Source organism: Thamnophis sirtalis, unplaced genomic scaffold, assembly GCF_051295495.1.
Source record: "Thamnophis sirtalis isolate CommonGarterSnake01/CBP01778 unplaced genomic scaffold, rThaSir2_p1.2 scaffold_13, whole genome shotgun sequence".
Lineage (NCBI taxonomy): Eukaryota > Metazoa > Chordata > Lepidosauria > Squamata > Natricidae > Thamnophis > Thamnophis sirtalis.
In genome coordinates, this window is record NW_028261393.1 from 19,920,054 (window position 1) to 19,933,453 (window position 13,400).

Here is a 13,400-nt window from a genome sequence, read left to right on the forward strand (position 1 = left end):
AGTTCATAAGTCAAGTGCTACTTGTATGCTGCTGAAAGTCACTTTCATGTGAGATGAGCAGCTATACAAATATGAATGAATAATGAAGCTGGCTGAGGAATTCTGGGAGTTGAAGTCTACAAGTCTTAAAAGTTGCCAAGGTTGGAGATCTCTGGAATAAACTAACCTGATCAGAGATAACTTTTCTTTTTACTCTGATATATTTTACTTCCATTGGGCCTGTACTTACAGGGAGATCATGGCAAGAATTATGCAAGAATTTCTTTACAAGATTTTTTTTTAAATGTTATGTAGTCGAGAGGTAACATCTTGGAAACCCCAGCTATAAAATAGTACTTCATTTAAAACTGGACAGGAAATTCAGAAATAAAGTCATTTTTCGTTTCCGCTGCTTTGAATTGGTGACCTGGCTCCTGATTTGCTGAAATACAATAGTTTGTTGGATCTATACAGTAGTTAAGACAAAAATTGTGGCTTTTGCAAATCCGTAATAGCTGGTTTTGCATAACAAGCATCATTAGCCTCAAGCAAACTGCATCATGACTCTAAAGGCTTCTGTAAGGTCTACAATTTTTCTTCCAATCTGAGGTCTGAAACGCGGGGGAAAGAGTAAAAGTTCCCACCCTCTGAAAGTAATTGATTGTTTAGCCTTTTGCTTAAATTATTATACAGTATTTTGGAAAGGGTGCAGGCAGAAGACACTTCATTTTTTAAAAAGTCAATTCCACAATCCTTTAGAGATAAAAAGACTTAAATGGGATAAAAATTTGGGGACACATAATGAACAGCAAAAGTAAGAAGTGACAGGAGCATTCTTTTGATAAATTTAGTCATTTAGAGAGTTTTGACATTCTCAATCCATTATAAGCCAAGTTTATTTTTATCCAACACCTTTTTCTTCTACTTTCCCCAACAATCAGCATCTCAGAAAATTAGACGATGAGCCAATCTGATTTTCTTCATTTTGTTTAAATCAGAGTACTTACCTTCAGGTGAAAGAATAGTTAAATCCAGGTTTCTACTAGCTAAAGAGACTCCGTTTGGTTCTAACCCTATGCATAAATGCCATGGACCACATGCAAAGGTTTTTACTCCAATTTGAAATTCTGATGGGAGCAACAGGACACAAAACTGCATTGCACTTTGATCCCCATCAAGAAGGGGGAAACCGGAAACCTCAGGATCACATACGGCTTCCAATCCCATTTTAGGTCACACACAAATCAAGCAATTGATTTTAAATCAAGGAATGCCCCTGAATTGCTTGTTAGCCAAAACATTGGCTTAATATTAAGAGGCGCCAAACTTAAAACTTTGAATCCACCCCAGAAAATAGCAATAGCACTTAGACTTATGTACCGCTTTATAGTCCTGTCTAAGCGGTTTACAAAGTCAGCCTATTGCCCCCAACAATCTGTGTCCTCATTTTACCCAACTTGGAAGGATAGAAGGCTGAGTCAACCTTGAGTCGGTCAGGATCGAACTCCTGACAGTGAGCAGAGTCAGCCTGCAATACTGCATTCTAACCACTGTGCCACCAGGGCTCTTTTGCCCACAGGTATTATTTGGGTCCAATTTGCATCATCACTCAGCTTACCGTGCCCTCTCCAAAGATTTTAAGTGTAGTTCTCAGTGATGTAAGATGACTTCACTTGAGCATATGTTGGCTTGGGAATTCTGGAGTCTTAAAGTTGTCAAGGTTGAGAAACACTATGCTAGATGACACCCAAACTATTCTAAAAACCCAAATCTGTTCACCTTTCCAAGAGTTTTAAATCTATCTCATTAATCACTTAAACAAACAAACCCCCAAAAAATGACTTATCTGCAAGAAAATGTTTATTTTTATATTTTTTTTGTAAACCCCACAGAAAAAAAAGGAATGCAGCCAAGACCAAGTATTTCAACAGAAAGGGTGCCCAAAAGGGCAGCCAAGAAAAATAAAACAATAAAAAATAAAAATAAAAAAATGGGGGAACCTCAACACAAAAAAGTCAATGACAAGAGTTCATGTTTTGCACAAAGATGAAAACCAATGACATTTCTGAGTAACACTTTCATGGTGACAATTACACAAGATGATTCCAAAAAGCAAAATGACAGCAACATGCACGCCTGGCTAAAGCTAGGATTTTTTTTTTAATCTGAAAAAGAATCTGATTTAAAATGATGGACCATTAATACTCATATTTTATTGACTTGCTTGTCCTACTTAATTTGTTTTTAAACTAGGCATACCTGCCAATTATGAAACTTTAAAAAGTGTTTTAAAGAAGAACTTTGTCCTTCCAGAGTCCACTGCATGTTTGCAAAATCATAATGAATTCGCTTCTCTTTTTAATAATTTTGCTAGTTACTAATACAATTTTGAATCCCTGCCCCACTGCCCCTCCCACCCATACTCAAACCTTAAACACTTCAAAAGTCGCCAGTGCAACACACTTTCCTACCAATGCACAATATACATTTAAACTGAAATCTTTGTGCAATTTTGAGTTTCTTTTTAAAAAATTCTTAAAAAAACAAAACCTCCTTGGCACAACGGCTGAGATTTTAGCCCAGTCTCATTGAAATGAAACTGTCAAACTCAGGATAGAAAGCGTAATTGAAATTTGACTTAAAAAAAAAAAACACAAAAAAGCAAACCAAAACACCCAAGCTGCCCTTTTTATGAACCAGTCGGACAGTCTCTGGAATACCCCATGTTGCACTGCTCTGCTTTTACTACAATACTCCCTCTGTTACTATTCAGCTACAGCATATCCTGATCATCAGAAACACTGTTGGATTTGGTACCCAGAAATGAACAAAAAAAAGATGTAACCGCAGATGACATCCAAATTATATTGGTGACCTGCAGTAGACTCTGTAAAACGAGCTTTATTTTTATTTCAGGCTATGTGGGAGCAAAAGGGGCGTGGGGGAAGAGAGATAATTCTGAAATTGTCAAATTTCCTCTTGGCATGTCGTAGTTTCTCAAGGTCCTGCCAACATTAGCATCTTTCAAGCCATTAACTATCCTGATGGGAACCTTCACACAAGTACCAAGAACATGTCGTTATCATGTGTTTATTGCCTTCCTTCAAGAAAATGATGCCCTCTTATTACACATTTGGTCCTGAGTGGGGTAAGTAAATTGATCTCTTGGACATTCTTCCTTCCATTCAACCCCATTTCACCATCCTCTATATCAAAGCTTTATTTCACTACAAACCCTTTCGCCATTAAAAAAAAAACAAAAAAAAAACAGACTAAAGAATTTCCATCATTATTCCTTGCCATTTTTAATTTGCCATTTTGGCTTCATTATATTTAAAAGAAATGGGGGGGGGAGAAAGAAGGGTTTAAAATCAAGCAGAGCTGCTATTTTTTAAATTCTTTTGGGTAGTTTCAAGGGGAAACTTTGCAGCAATTCATTTATGCATGGGTGTCTGTGTGTGAATTCACTTGAACTAACAAAGAGAAGCAGAGTTTGCTATATGAAAACCAAGAATTGTGGGTTCTTTTCCCCTTAATGTATTGGCCAAGAAAAAAAAAATTGTAAAGTTTTGTGAGTTTTTCTAAAAATTTACAAGAAAAAACTGATGGGCAGTTTGAGTCAAACCTTGGTGTTGGGGCCCCCCACTTCCCTTTATTTTTATTTTTAAACAAGAAATCAGTACAGTCTCACACTATACAAATTTCATCTTGACTGCAAGAGATTTTTCTGTGTGATGCCTTCGGTGCGACAGGTGGAAAGTTGGCGCTTATTTCTTCAGGGGTTGATAAACTGAGGCATTAGGATCAAGTCCAGAAGGGCTGGTCTCCACAAATTTGGAAGAATAGTGTGGAGAAACTGGGCTCAGCGTGCTGGTGGCTGCAGTGTATGTTATGCTGGGCATGACTGCCATCACTTCCGCGATCTTCTGTTTTAGGTCCTTGATTTCCTGATCTTTCTGAATTATTTGCCCTGCAAAAAAGGAAGAAAAGAAAAGAATTGCTCACTTTAAGGCAAAGAAAGACGCTCACTTTAAGATATAGGAGAAGAACAAGCAGAACTGGAGGCAGAGTCAAACACATCATTAGCTTACAGTCCTTATGTTGCCACAAATGACCCAAGCCTAGTCCTCCTTGAATTCCATTGACCCTTATCTAGTGCCAATTTAGTGCTGACCCTTAGTTGACTGGATTCTTGTGTATAGGCTTGAAATAATAAATCTTCTGTACTGCAACTTAATGTAGGGTCCCGATCCTTTGTGCCTGACAGGAAGGGCTTTTCAGCGGGGCCTACATAGTACAGCCAAAAAAGGGAGGCTGCAGTAGTGTAACCGAAGCTATATTGGCACGCACAACAGACCAACAACAGGTGGAGTTGCAACTGAAGCTCCAGCTGCACACAAAACAGACCAACAACAATGGAGATTCAAGTGCACTGTCATCTCTTGACTTTTTTTTTTTAACCACACCTTGTAGAAACCCTAGACCAGGGCTGTCAAACCTGTGGCCCATGGGTCGGAGGCGTCACGCACTGGCCACACCCACGCTCTGTTTAGTGAAGGGGGTGGAAATCCCAATGTCATGTGACGATGCCATGACAACACGAGTTTGACAACCCTGTCCTAGACTAATAAATATTTTTTTAAAAAGTATTATGATAAAAGGCATGTTAAGGGAGGGTGGTGTTACAACATATCAAGGAAAAATAAATATCCCAGTTCAGGGATTTGTGCTGGTATCACTCAAGAAAGACAATTCTTTTGTTAGCCTTGTGCACCCTCTGCTGGATCAAGTGGCAGTTCACAGCATCCGACAAAACTCCCAATTGAAACTGAGAAGGGGAACACTGATTTTGCAAAATTTTTCAAGCCCAAAGGGGCTCTTCCTCTCCTCAGCAATATTTTCTAGGAGGACAGAGAGAGATGGACACAGAAAGATTTGCTTCTGCTATCCTGTGAGACCAGGGCGCCTTTTATTTCAATGCTAGAAACCTGCACTAAAAATCATTTTCCTAAGGTTTGAAAACACAACAATAGCCACAGAGTTAGGGATAAAGGTACAGGTTCCCCTCGCAAAAATGTGCTAGTTGCTCCCAACTCTAGGGGGCGGTGCTCATCTCCGTTTCAAAGTTGAAGAGCCAGCACTGTCTGAAAAAGTCTCCGTGGTCATGTGGCCGGCATGACTAAATGCTGAAGGCGCACGGAGCGCTGTTACTTTCCCACCAAAGGTGGTTCCTATTTTTCTACTTGCATTTTTACATGCTTTCGAACTGCTAGATTAGCAGAAGTTGAGACAAGTAACGAGAGGTCACCCCGTTACACAGTGCTAGGGATTTGAACTGCCGAACTGCCGACCTTTCAATCAACAAGCTTAGCATCTTAGCCATTGAACTACCATGAGTTAGGGATACAATTCATCTATTTCAAAAGAATTTAGCAATGCATTTTTCTCTTTTCTCAGCATTCCGTTGTGCTCAGAACATGAGGAATTCCAGCTGTGCCTGTGCTCTTAATTTCTTAAGTCTGCATTTTTTTGCAATGTCCACACTTCGAGTTGCATTTGCGGATCTAATAAAATTTAATGACCTGTTTTCTAGACTTGCTTGCTGTTATCCTCGGAAAGCCCAAAAAAAGCCAATCCAACAACAACAAACAAACAAACCCGGCAACTTCCTTTTTCTGACCCATGCTTGAACTCTCTCCCCCATCTCACCCCATTATTTTTTACTGAGCTGATTCAAATAGGCAGGACTGACATCAGAATAACAGAGTTGGAAGGGTTCTTGGAGGTCTTCTAGTCCAACCCCTGCTCAGGCAGGAAGTCCTATACTATTTCAGGCAAATGGTTGTCCAATCTCTTCTTAAAAATGTCCAGTGTTACAGCATTCACAACTACAGAACTGATTGTTGTGTCAGGAAATTTCTCCTTAGTTCTAGGTTGCTTCTCTCCTTGATTAGTTTCCATCCATTGCTTCTTGTCCTAACTGCAAGTGTTTTGGAGAATAGGTTTCACCCTCTTCTCTTGAGAATCCCTGCCCCTCTTCCTGCTTTTAGGGCCTGTACGTTGATTTAAACAAAATGATAACAGAAAACCTTTCCCCAATTAACTGCTTCAACATAAGAGTGAGAAAAATTGCTATACAATTATTACTCTGCAATTGAGTTTTGGCTGTGTAGTGTTGGAGACTAAGAAGTGCTACAGAAATGGGTTAGGAGGGAGCTGTCTTTGGTTATACTGTTTCCTTTTTTATAACAAGGGTTGCTTAATTTGATTAGGTTTATATGGCCATCTCATTTCCCTTCAGAAAAAAACCTGACATTTCTGGAGAAAGAAAAAAAGAAGTTTTGACTTTGGGATTTTCTGAGTAGGTAAGTCTATTGTTATAGAAATGACTAATGTACTAGGTACGTAAAAGTAAAAAGTTGAGCTTGTATCTTACTATTTGTACTCTACTGCACTTAAAAAAGTTGGAAGTTAATACTTTTTTCTCCCACCCCCTCTACCCCACACTTCTTTGTTCCTCTTTATTTCCTTTCCCATTTCCCTACTGTCTTTATTTTCATTTGTTTTTCATAGTATGAAAATTTAATAATTCTTTTTTTTAAAAAGGAAGTTAAAGAATCGATTTTTGAACCAACTGTCCATACTCTTACCCAGTTTTAACTGATGCCCTTATGATTATAGTAACTTTTATAATGGACGTTAATTAGCCAGTGAATTATTGAGCCAAACACTCAGAAAAACGTTAAACAGAGCAAAAACACTTTTAAGCAGATGGGAGAGAAATGGTCAGGTCAGAAAAGATTGCTCTGAGAGTTCATTTCAAAGTTATTTTCAGCAGTCAAGAGCCAAAGGGCCATAGGGATCTTTCCTTGCCAGTTTTTCCCAATGAAAACTTTCCAGCAATGGCTTTGAAAACACAAGGAAATGCCCTCACATATCATGCGGTGATATTCAAAGCTGCGATGGACGCTCCCACAAGGATTGCAGGTAGTCCTCATTAGCGGCTAACTTGTTAAGTAACCATATGCACAGTTATGATGGTGATGAAAATTCTTGCATTTATGACCTTCGCACATCTGCAAAAACCAAGGAAAGCTAAAGGAAGATCGTAAGCACAGTCATGGTTTCCCTTTGCGATCACTTCGCTTAACGGCTGATTTGCTGGTCCCAATTGTGGTCACTAAATGAGGACTACCTGCACTTTGGGTTCTTACAATGCACTAAAGGGCCCCTGAGATTTATTAGCAATCAGGCCAGGGGTCCCACTCACCTTGAGCTATTTCCAGCTGTCTTTTGGCATCTCCTAAAGCAGAGAAGAGGTCCAATTTGATCCTTGTCTCTGCGCTCAGGCTGTTCTCTAAGTGCTGCGTCTTATCCTGCATGGCTGAAAGGGCCGACATTAATACCTCTGTGTCCTTTTCATTCTCTTTGTATTTCCGCCATTCCTTTCAAAGGAATAAAAGCAGGGTCGTTACAAGCACAATCAATAGGTTGAGATTCAAGGGGGAGGAAAAAATATGGGTGGGGAAGCGGGGAGAAACTGGGGCAAACATGTGGTTCTGGGTGCTTGGGAATACCCACTAGATTAGAAAGGTAAACAAAATCTTGGAAAATCACCTTTTCTACCATTGTCAAAAAAACCAACAACTTCTGTGTAGTCACCAAGAGCCCAGCTGTACAAACACACTCACATTTAAGCCATGTTTGAACAACAAAGTAGTTCATATGGATTTGGAAAGGGAAATGTTTAGCTGTCACTAGACAACTTGTGACTTGTTGGGTCATCCTTTCATATATATTTCATCACCCAAACCCACTATTGCCTTCCTGCCATCAGCTGCAGTCACAGAATCCCCACTGACTATTTCCTGATGGCTTCCCCAATTATATTTGGGAAGCTGTCGAGAAACATTGTAAATGAGGATCATATCAGTGCTCCAGAGTGGCAGCAATGCTGAAGAGCAACAACGTGGCAATGCCAAAAGGGCAAGAGCGCTCCAAAATGTCATTTCCATGGGAGTAGATGGATCCCAGTATTCTGTCCATTTGAGGTACCATGGTTGAAACAAATTTGCCCTATGATGTACCATTTCGCCCAGGTAAAGGTCACAGGTAGTCTTCGGCTTACAACACTTCATTTATTGACCAAAGTTACAATGGCACTGAAAAAAGTGACTTATGACCATTTTTCACACTTACGACCGTTGCAGCATCCCCATGGTCACGTGATTTACATTCAGATGCTTGACAACTGACTCAAATTTATGACAGTTGCAGTGTCCCGAGGTCATGCGATCAACTTTTGTGACCTTCTGACAAGCAAAGTCAACGAGGAAGCCAGATTCACTTAACAAACCTGTCACTAATTTAACAACTGGAGTGATTCACTTAAACAACTGTGGCAAGAAAGCTCCTAAAATGGGGGAAAAACTCACTTAACAAACATCTCGCTTAGCAACATAAAATTTTGCACTCAATTGTGATCGTAAGTTGAGGACTACCTGTCTAGGCACAAGAGTCTTAGTAGTATATAGATATTGTTTTTTTGCCAAGAGCTTTGAAAAGACTGATATGGTTACCACTGAATGTTGGTGTTGGCCTTGGTGTGGGTAAATGTATTATCAGATGAGGCATATAGGATAATAATTATCCTATAGTTGAGAAGGTACACATTGATCTGGGTCTCTCAGGCTCCAAGTTAAAGTAAAAGCATAAATGTCCTGCTCATTCACATACCATTCTTGTCACTTGCTGTGTTATGTTATGTTTATTATACTTGTATGCCGCCCTATTCCCGAGGGACTCTGTGGACACTTAGAATGTCTCTGAGAAGCTTATATAGTGGAGACAAGTATATTTTCCCCAAAATATTATTCAGATAAATTCTACAGTTAGCATATAAGCCTAGTTGGTAACCCTGTTCTTCAGAAATGTCTTTAATTTCATTTCAGAATAATTCGTGACAATGACTATAATGACTTTCCTTCGTAAATTGACCCTCGGTAATCAACCACCTGTTTGTTGAGCTAATTTGACTTGTTCAACCATGGGACGTACAAAAAACTTTCAAAAAGTGAAGCTATTTCATTGGAAATTCATAGGATGTTAAATTCTTAACAAAATACGAAGGTTTCCTGAAACAGTTGTAGATTCTCCCCACCCCTGTTCTATCTAAATTGAAGACTCTGAACTTTTCTAGTGTCATCCAGATCTGGATAGTTTTCAGTCCCCAATTGGTCTCCCATAGACTGTTTTTGCTTTGTGCTTGCCTAGTTCTTACAACAAAGCTATTAGTGCAAGATGTGATAAGGGATTTTGTTTCTCAGCCAGCTTGTCACAGATCCTGATGCTGATTTGAGTTGAGGGGGAGTGAATGGCTCAAGGTCACCCAGCCAGCTTCTGTTCCTACAGAAAGGACTGAAATCTGCCTCTGCTCCTTGATTTTTACACCTTGCTTCGTTTTCACAGTTCTCAGGAAAGAATTGTTAACCTTCCCTCTCCCCATTCTCCCCTGGAAATGATGCCTTATCAAAAATGTGTAACTATTTCAAGGCTTGTACACAATGGGTTTCAGATTCTGGAAATATTTCTTACAGTTTATTTTTTTTTCTTAAGCACAGTTTACACATTTTTCCACCATTGTGGAGTCAATTTGATTATGGTCTTCATCCCTTTTGCACCCTTATTTTGTGAACATAATTTTAGTTTTGGAAATGTATATCAAGAAAACTTTTGGGACTGGATTAATTTTGAAATTAATCAGATAGAACTAAGGAAATCTGTTAGACCTCATTTGCAGATTGTTATTACCCAAAGAGTGAAGTGTAGGTCAGAGGGGGTATTCAGTAGGTTCTGACTGGTTCTAGCGAACTGGTAGCAGAAATTTTGAGAAGTTCGAAGAACCAGCAAATACCACCTCTGGCTGGCCCTGCCACCATCTATTCGTTGCCTCCCAAGTCCCAGTTGATCATCTGGGTCTTCTTTTGTTGACCTGCACAGAAGAACGGAGCTGGAAAGCAGGTTGGGGTGGGGGATGGAGATTTTGCAGCATCCTTCCCCCAGGAGTGGGGTGGAAATGGGGATTTTGCAATATCCTTCCCCTGCCATGGCCACCAAGCCATGCCATGCTACCATGCCACGCCCACAGTAGTAAAAAAATTTGAATCCCACCACTGGTGTAGGTTAACACATTCTTCTCAGTAAGCAAATATTCTTGCTGGAAAAGGTGTGGAAAATAAAAAGACAGCTTTGAGGTTCAGACATTCTTCCCCAAATGAGCACCTTGGAAATGTGTTAAGATTATATCTTCCATCATTCCCAGCACGACCAATCTATGGGTGATGGAATTGTAGCCTACCTCAAGCTAATTTAGAGTAAGAAAAGAGTAAAACCCTGGTGTATTTTTCAAATCCTGCAAATGTTTTGCTAAATTTAAAAGGTAACCCTAGAATTCTGGCTAACAGACTCATGGAACATTTTGTTACTTTCTCCTTACCTGAACTTTCATTTCTAGATCTCGTATCTGATCTTCTTTCACCTTTATATCAATAGTTAGCTTTTTGCACTCTGTCTCCAGGTCTCTGATGCGATTTCGTAACGTCTCAGTGCATTCTCCTCTAGCAAAAAAAATAAGGGGAACGAGAGAAGAGGGCAAGCTTTCAGTCTGGGTTTCAGCTAATTTCATGAATGTGGACTCTTTTTATAAAGCAGATGAATAACAGTGCAAAAGAAAACATAATTTGTGAACCATATAATCTTCGGTTAGGTTTGCAGCTGTAGATTTCCAAAATGAAGTTTTGTTTCCTAAAAAACCCTCCAGAAACAGGAGAAGGGAAACTTTTGCACGCATTTACCTGATGTTTGTAATCTTCCCTTCTCAGTTCAATATTTGGGAAAGAAAATGCTGCATTTTTCTTCTTCTTCTTCTTGTGCCATATCCGTCATAGGATGTTGGCGGATCATGCTGGCAATCCTATTTTTGTCAACAGCCGCATGACAAAGTGCTGCTGAGTTTTGTCCAAACCAGTCCTGCATTTTTAGTCATATTTAATACTGCACTGGCTAAAAAACTTTGGCACAGATAAGTTCAGATTAAATCTTTTGCATGCCCTCTCTGGATTCATCCATCCTGCCTCTGATAAGAGAGTAAGTTTATAGGGTCTCGGATAATGTAATAATAAAAATAAAAGGGGACACAGTGGCTCAGTGGCTAAGACGCTGAGCTGGTCGATCAGTAAGATTGGCAGTTCGGTGGTTCGAATCCCTAGTGCGACGTAACGGAGTGAGCTCCTGTTACTTGTCCCAGCTTCTTCCAACCTAGCAGTTTGAAAGCATTTAAAAATTCAAGTAGAAAAATAGGGAACACTTTGGTGGGAAGGTAAAAGCATTCCATGTGCCTTGGGCATTTTTTCATGCCGGCTACATGACCACAGAAACGTCTTTGGACAGCGCTGGCTCTTCGGCTTTGAGAGACAAGCACCCTCCCCTAGAGTCGGAAACGACTAGCATATATGTGTGAGGGGAACCTTTACCTTTATCTTACACTATAATAAAGCTTGTTCTGGACTGTTAAACATCAGACTCTATAGGGGAAGGATTTTGTATGTTTGGATGAGAATAACATGCTCTGAGCACACAACTAACTTGTCAGAAAGGTCACATCATCTGAGCTTTACAGGTAGTCCTCAATTTATGACCAGTCAATTATCAGCTGTCAGAAGTTCTGACAAACCTCTCCCAAGACTTATGGCCCAGTTTCAAAGTTCTGACATCATCCTTGCCTATCGTCATGTGACTGTATTTTGGGCACTTGGCACTGGCATTCATTTATTTATTAGCATTTATCAGACAAAAATGAGAACAAGAATAAAAATACATTGACAGGGATGATAGGCAAAGTACACTTATGCACGCCCCCTCTACTAACCACTTAAGTATGGTGTAAGGTCCACAGAAGTAAATTTGTGACTGAAACTGTGAAAATGTGTAGCTGAAATAACTGAATCAGGAAGAGCATTCCAGACTTTGACAACTCTATTACAGAAATCATATTTTTTATAGTCAATTTATGGGCGGTTGCAGGGTCCTGCAGTCATGTGATTTGTGATGTTTTTGCCAGAAACTGGTGTTTACTTCTGGTTTCTGGAAAAAAAAAACAGCCCACGGAGAATAGTGTGTTCACTTAACGAGGGGTGTCTTATCACTGCCATAGTAGTCATTAAGGTCCAGTCACATGTATAAACGTACTGTATTTTTTGGAGTATAAGATGCACCAAGATTTTGAAGAGGGAAATTTAAAAAAAAGTTTTTGCACTCTGCAGACCTCCCAAAAATGGTCCATTTTTTCGCAAAAACGGGCCCTTTAATTTAAAAAAAAGGGCATGCATAGCCTTTAGGAGGCTTGTAGAGTGCTCTGGGGGCTGAGGGGGGCAAAACTGAGCAAAAAACAGTTTATTTTTTGCTCATTTCTGCCCTCCCCGGTCCCCATGAGCATTCTACACGCTTCTTAAAGGCACTGCATGGCCATTTGGGTGAAGGGGGCGGGGTTTTGGGAGGCAAAAAATGCTGTATTCAGTGTATAAGACGCACCCAATTTTTCAGCCTCTTTTTTGAGAGAAAAAGGTGCATCTTATACTCCGAAAAATATGGTACTTGCCAAGCTCAATTATGATCAGAGGTCAAGACCACCTGTACTATTTCATTCATATGAAGTAGTTTTATTGTCTCGCAGTAGAGACACCCCCCACCCCCAAAATATGAACCCATATATACAGCCTGAAATGCATGCCTTGAGCACTCAAAATATTAATCAGAGAAAAAGTAGAGTATTTCTCACCATTATTGTTCTAGCAAATGTTTGATGAATTAACAACTCTTTTTTCCCCACCATTCTGTCCTTCCAAATCTTTGGATCTAGAGCAGGGGTTCCCAATCTTGGCAACTTTAAGACGCGTGGAATTCAACTCCCAGAATTCCCCAGCTGCCTGGGGAATTCTGGTAGTTGAAGTCCACGCGTCTTAAAGTTGCCAAGTTTGAACAATACATGTCTAGAAGAAAAGAAGCAGCAGGAACCAAGTACCTGGTAGCAGCGGCAAATGCAACAGCCCGAGCAGCTGTTGCTTCCTCCAACTTCTTCCTTTTTTTTTCTTCCATCAACTGCTTTTCTACAAAGGTCCGTGCTTCTTGCTCTGCTTTTAGCTTTTTCTCCAATTGGCTGATGGTCTGCTTATCTTTCTGTTTCATTTGTACAGCATTGTGCAGTCTGTAAAAAAAAAAAGAATAAAGCCTGTCATATCCATGTGTAAAACGGGAAGAAAACCACTCAGCTTTGAATAAAAGCGCTTTATAATAATAGGTCTCCAATCCCTGCGTCGATCTTGAATTACTGACCACTTATAAAGAATCTTAGGTAAATTCTTTCA

General features: G+C 39.8%; 1 protein-coding gene across 2 annotated transcripts in view; it reads right to left on the reverse strand.

Annotated features, from left to right (window-relative positions):
* Positions 1-1,821: 1,821 nt before the first annotated feature.
* The window catches only part of MACO1 (macoilin 1), a 62,870-nt gene continuing 51,291 nt past the window's right edge, over positions 1,822-13,400 (reverse strand). For both annotated transcript variants that reach the window (XM_087728312.1, XM_087728311.1), the window contains exons 8-11: positions 13,058-13,240; positions 10,475-10,595; positions 7,250-7,424; positions 1,822-3,949 (exon numbers count right to left, since the gene is read on the reverse strand). In XM_087728312.1, coding sequence (XP_087584438.1) covers positions 3,747-3,949; positions 7,250-7,424; positions 10,475-10,595; positions 13,058-13,240 — 682 coding nt within the window. In that variant the 3' untranslated portion in view covers positions 1,822-3,746. The remainder of the gene's footprint in view (positions 3,950-7,249; positions 7,425-10,474; positions 10,596-13,057; positions 13,241-13,400) is intronic.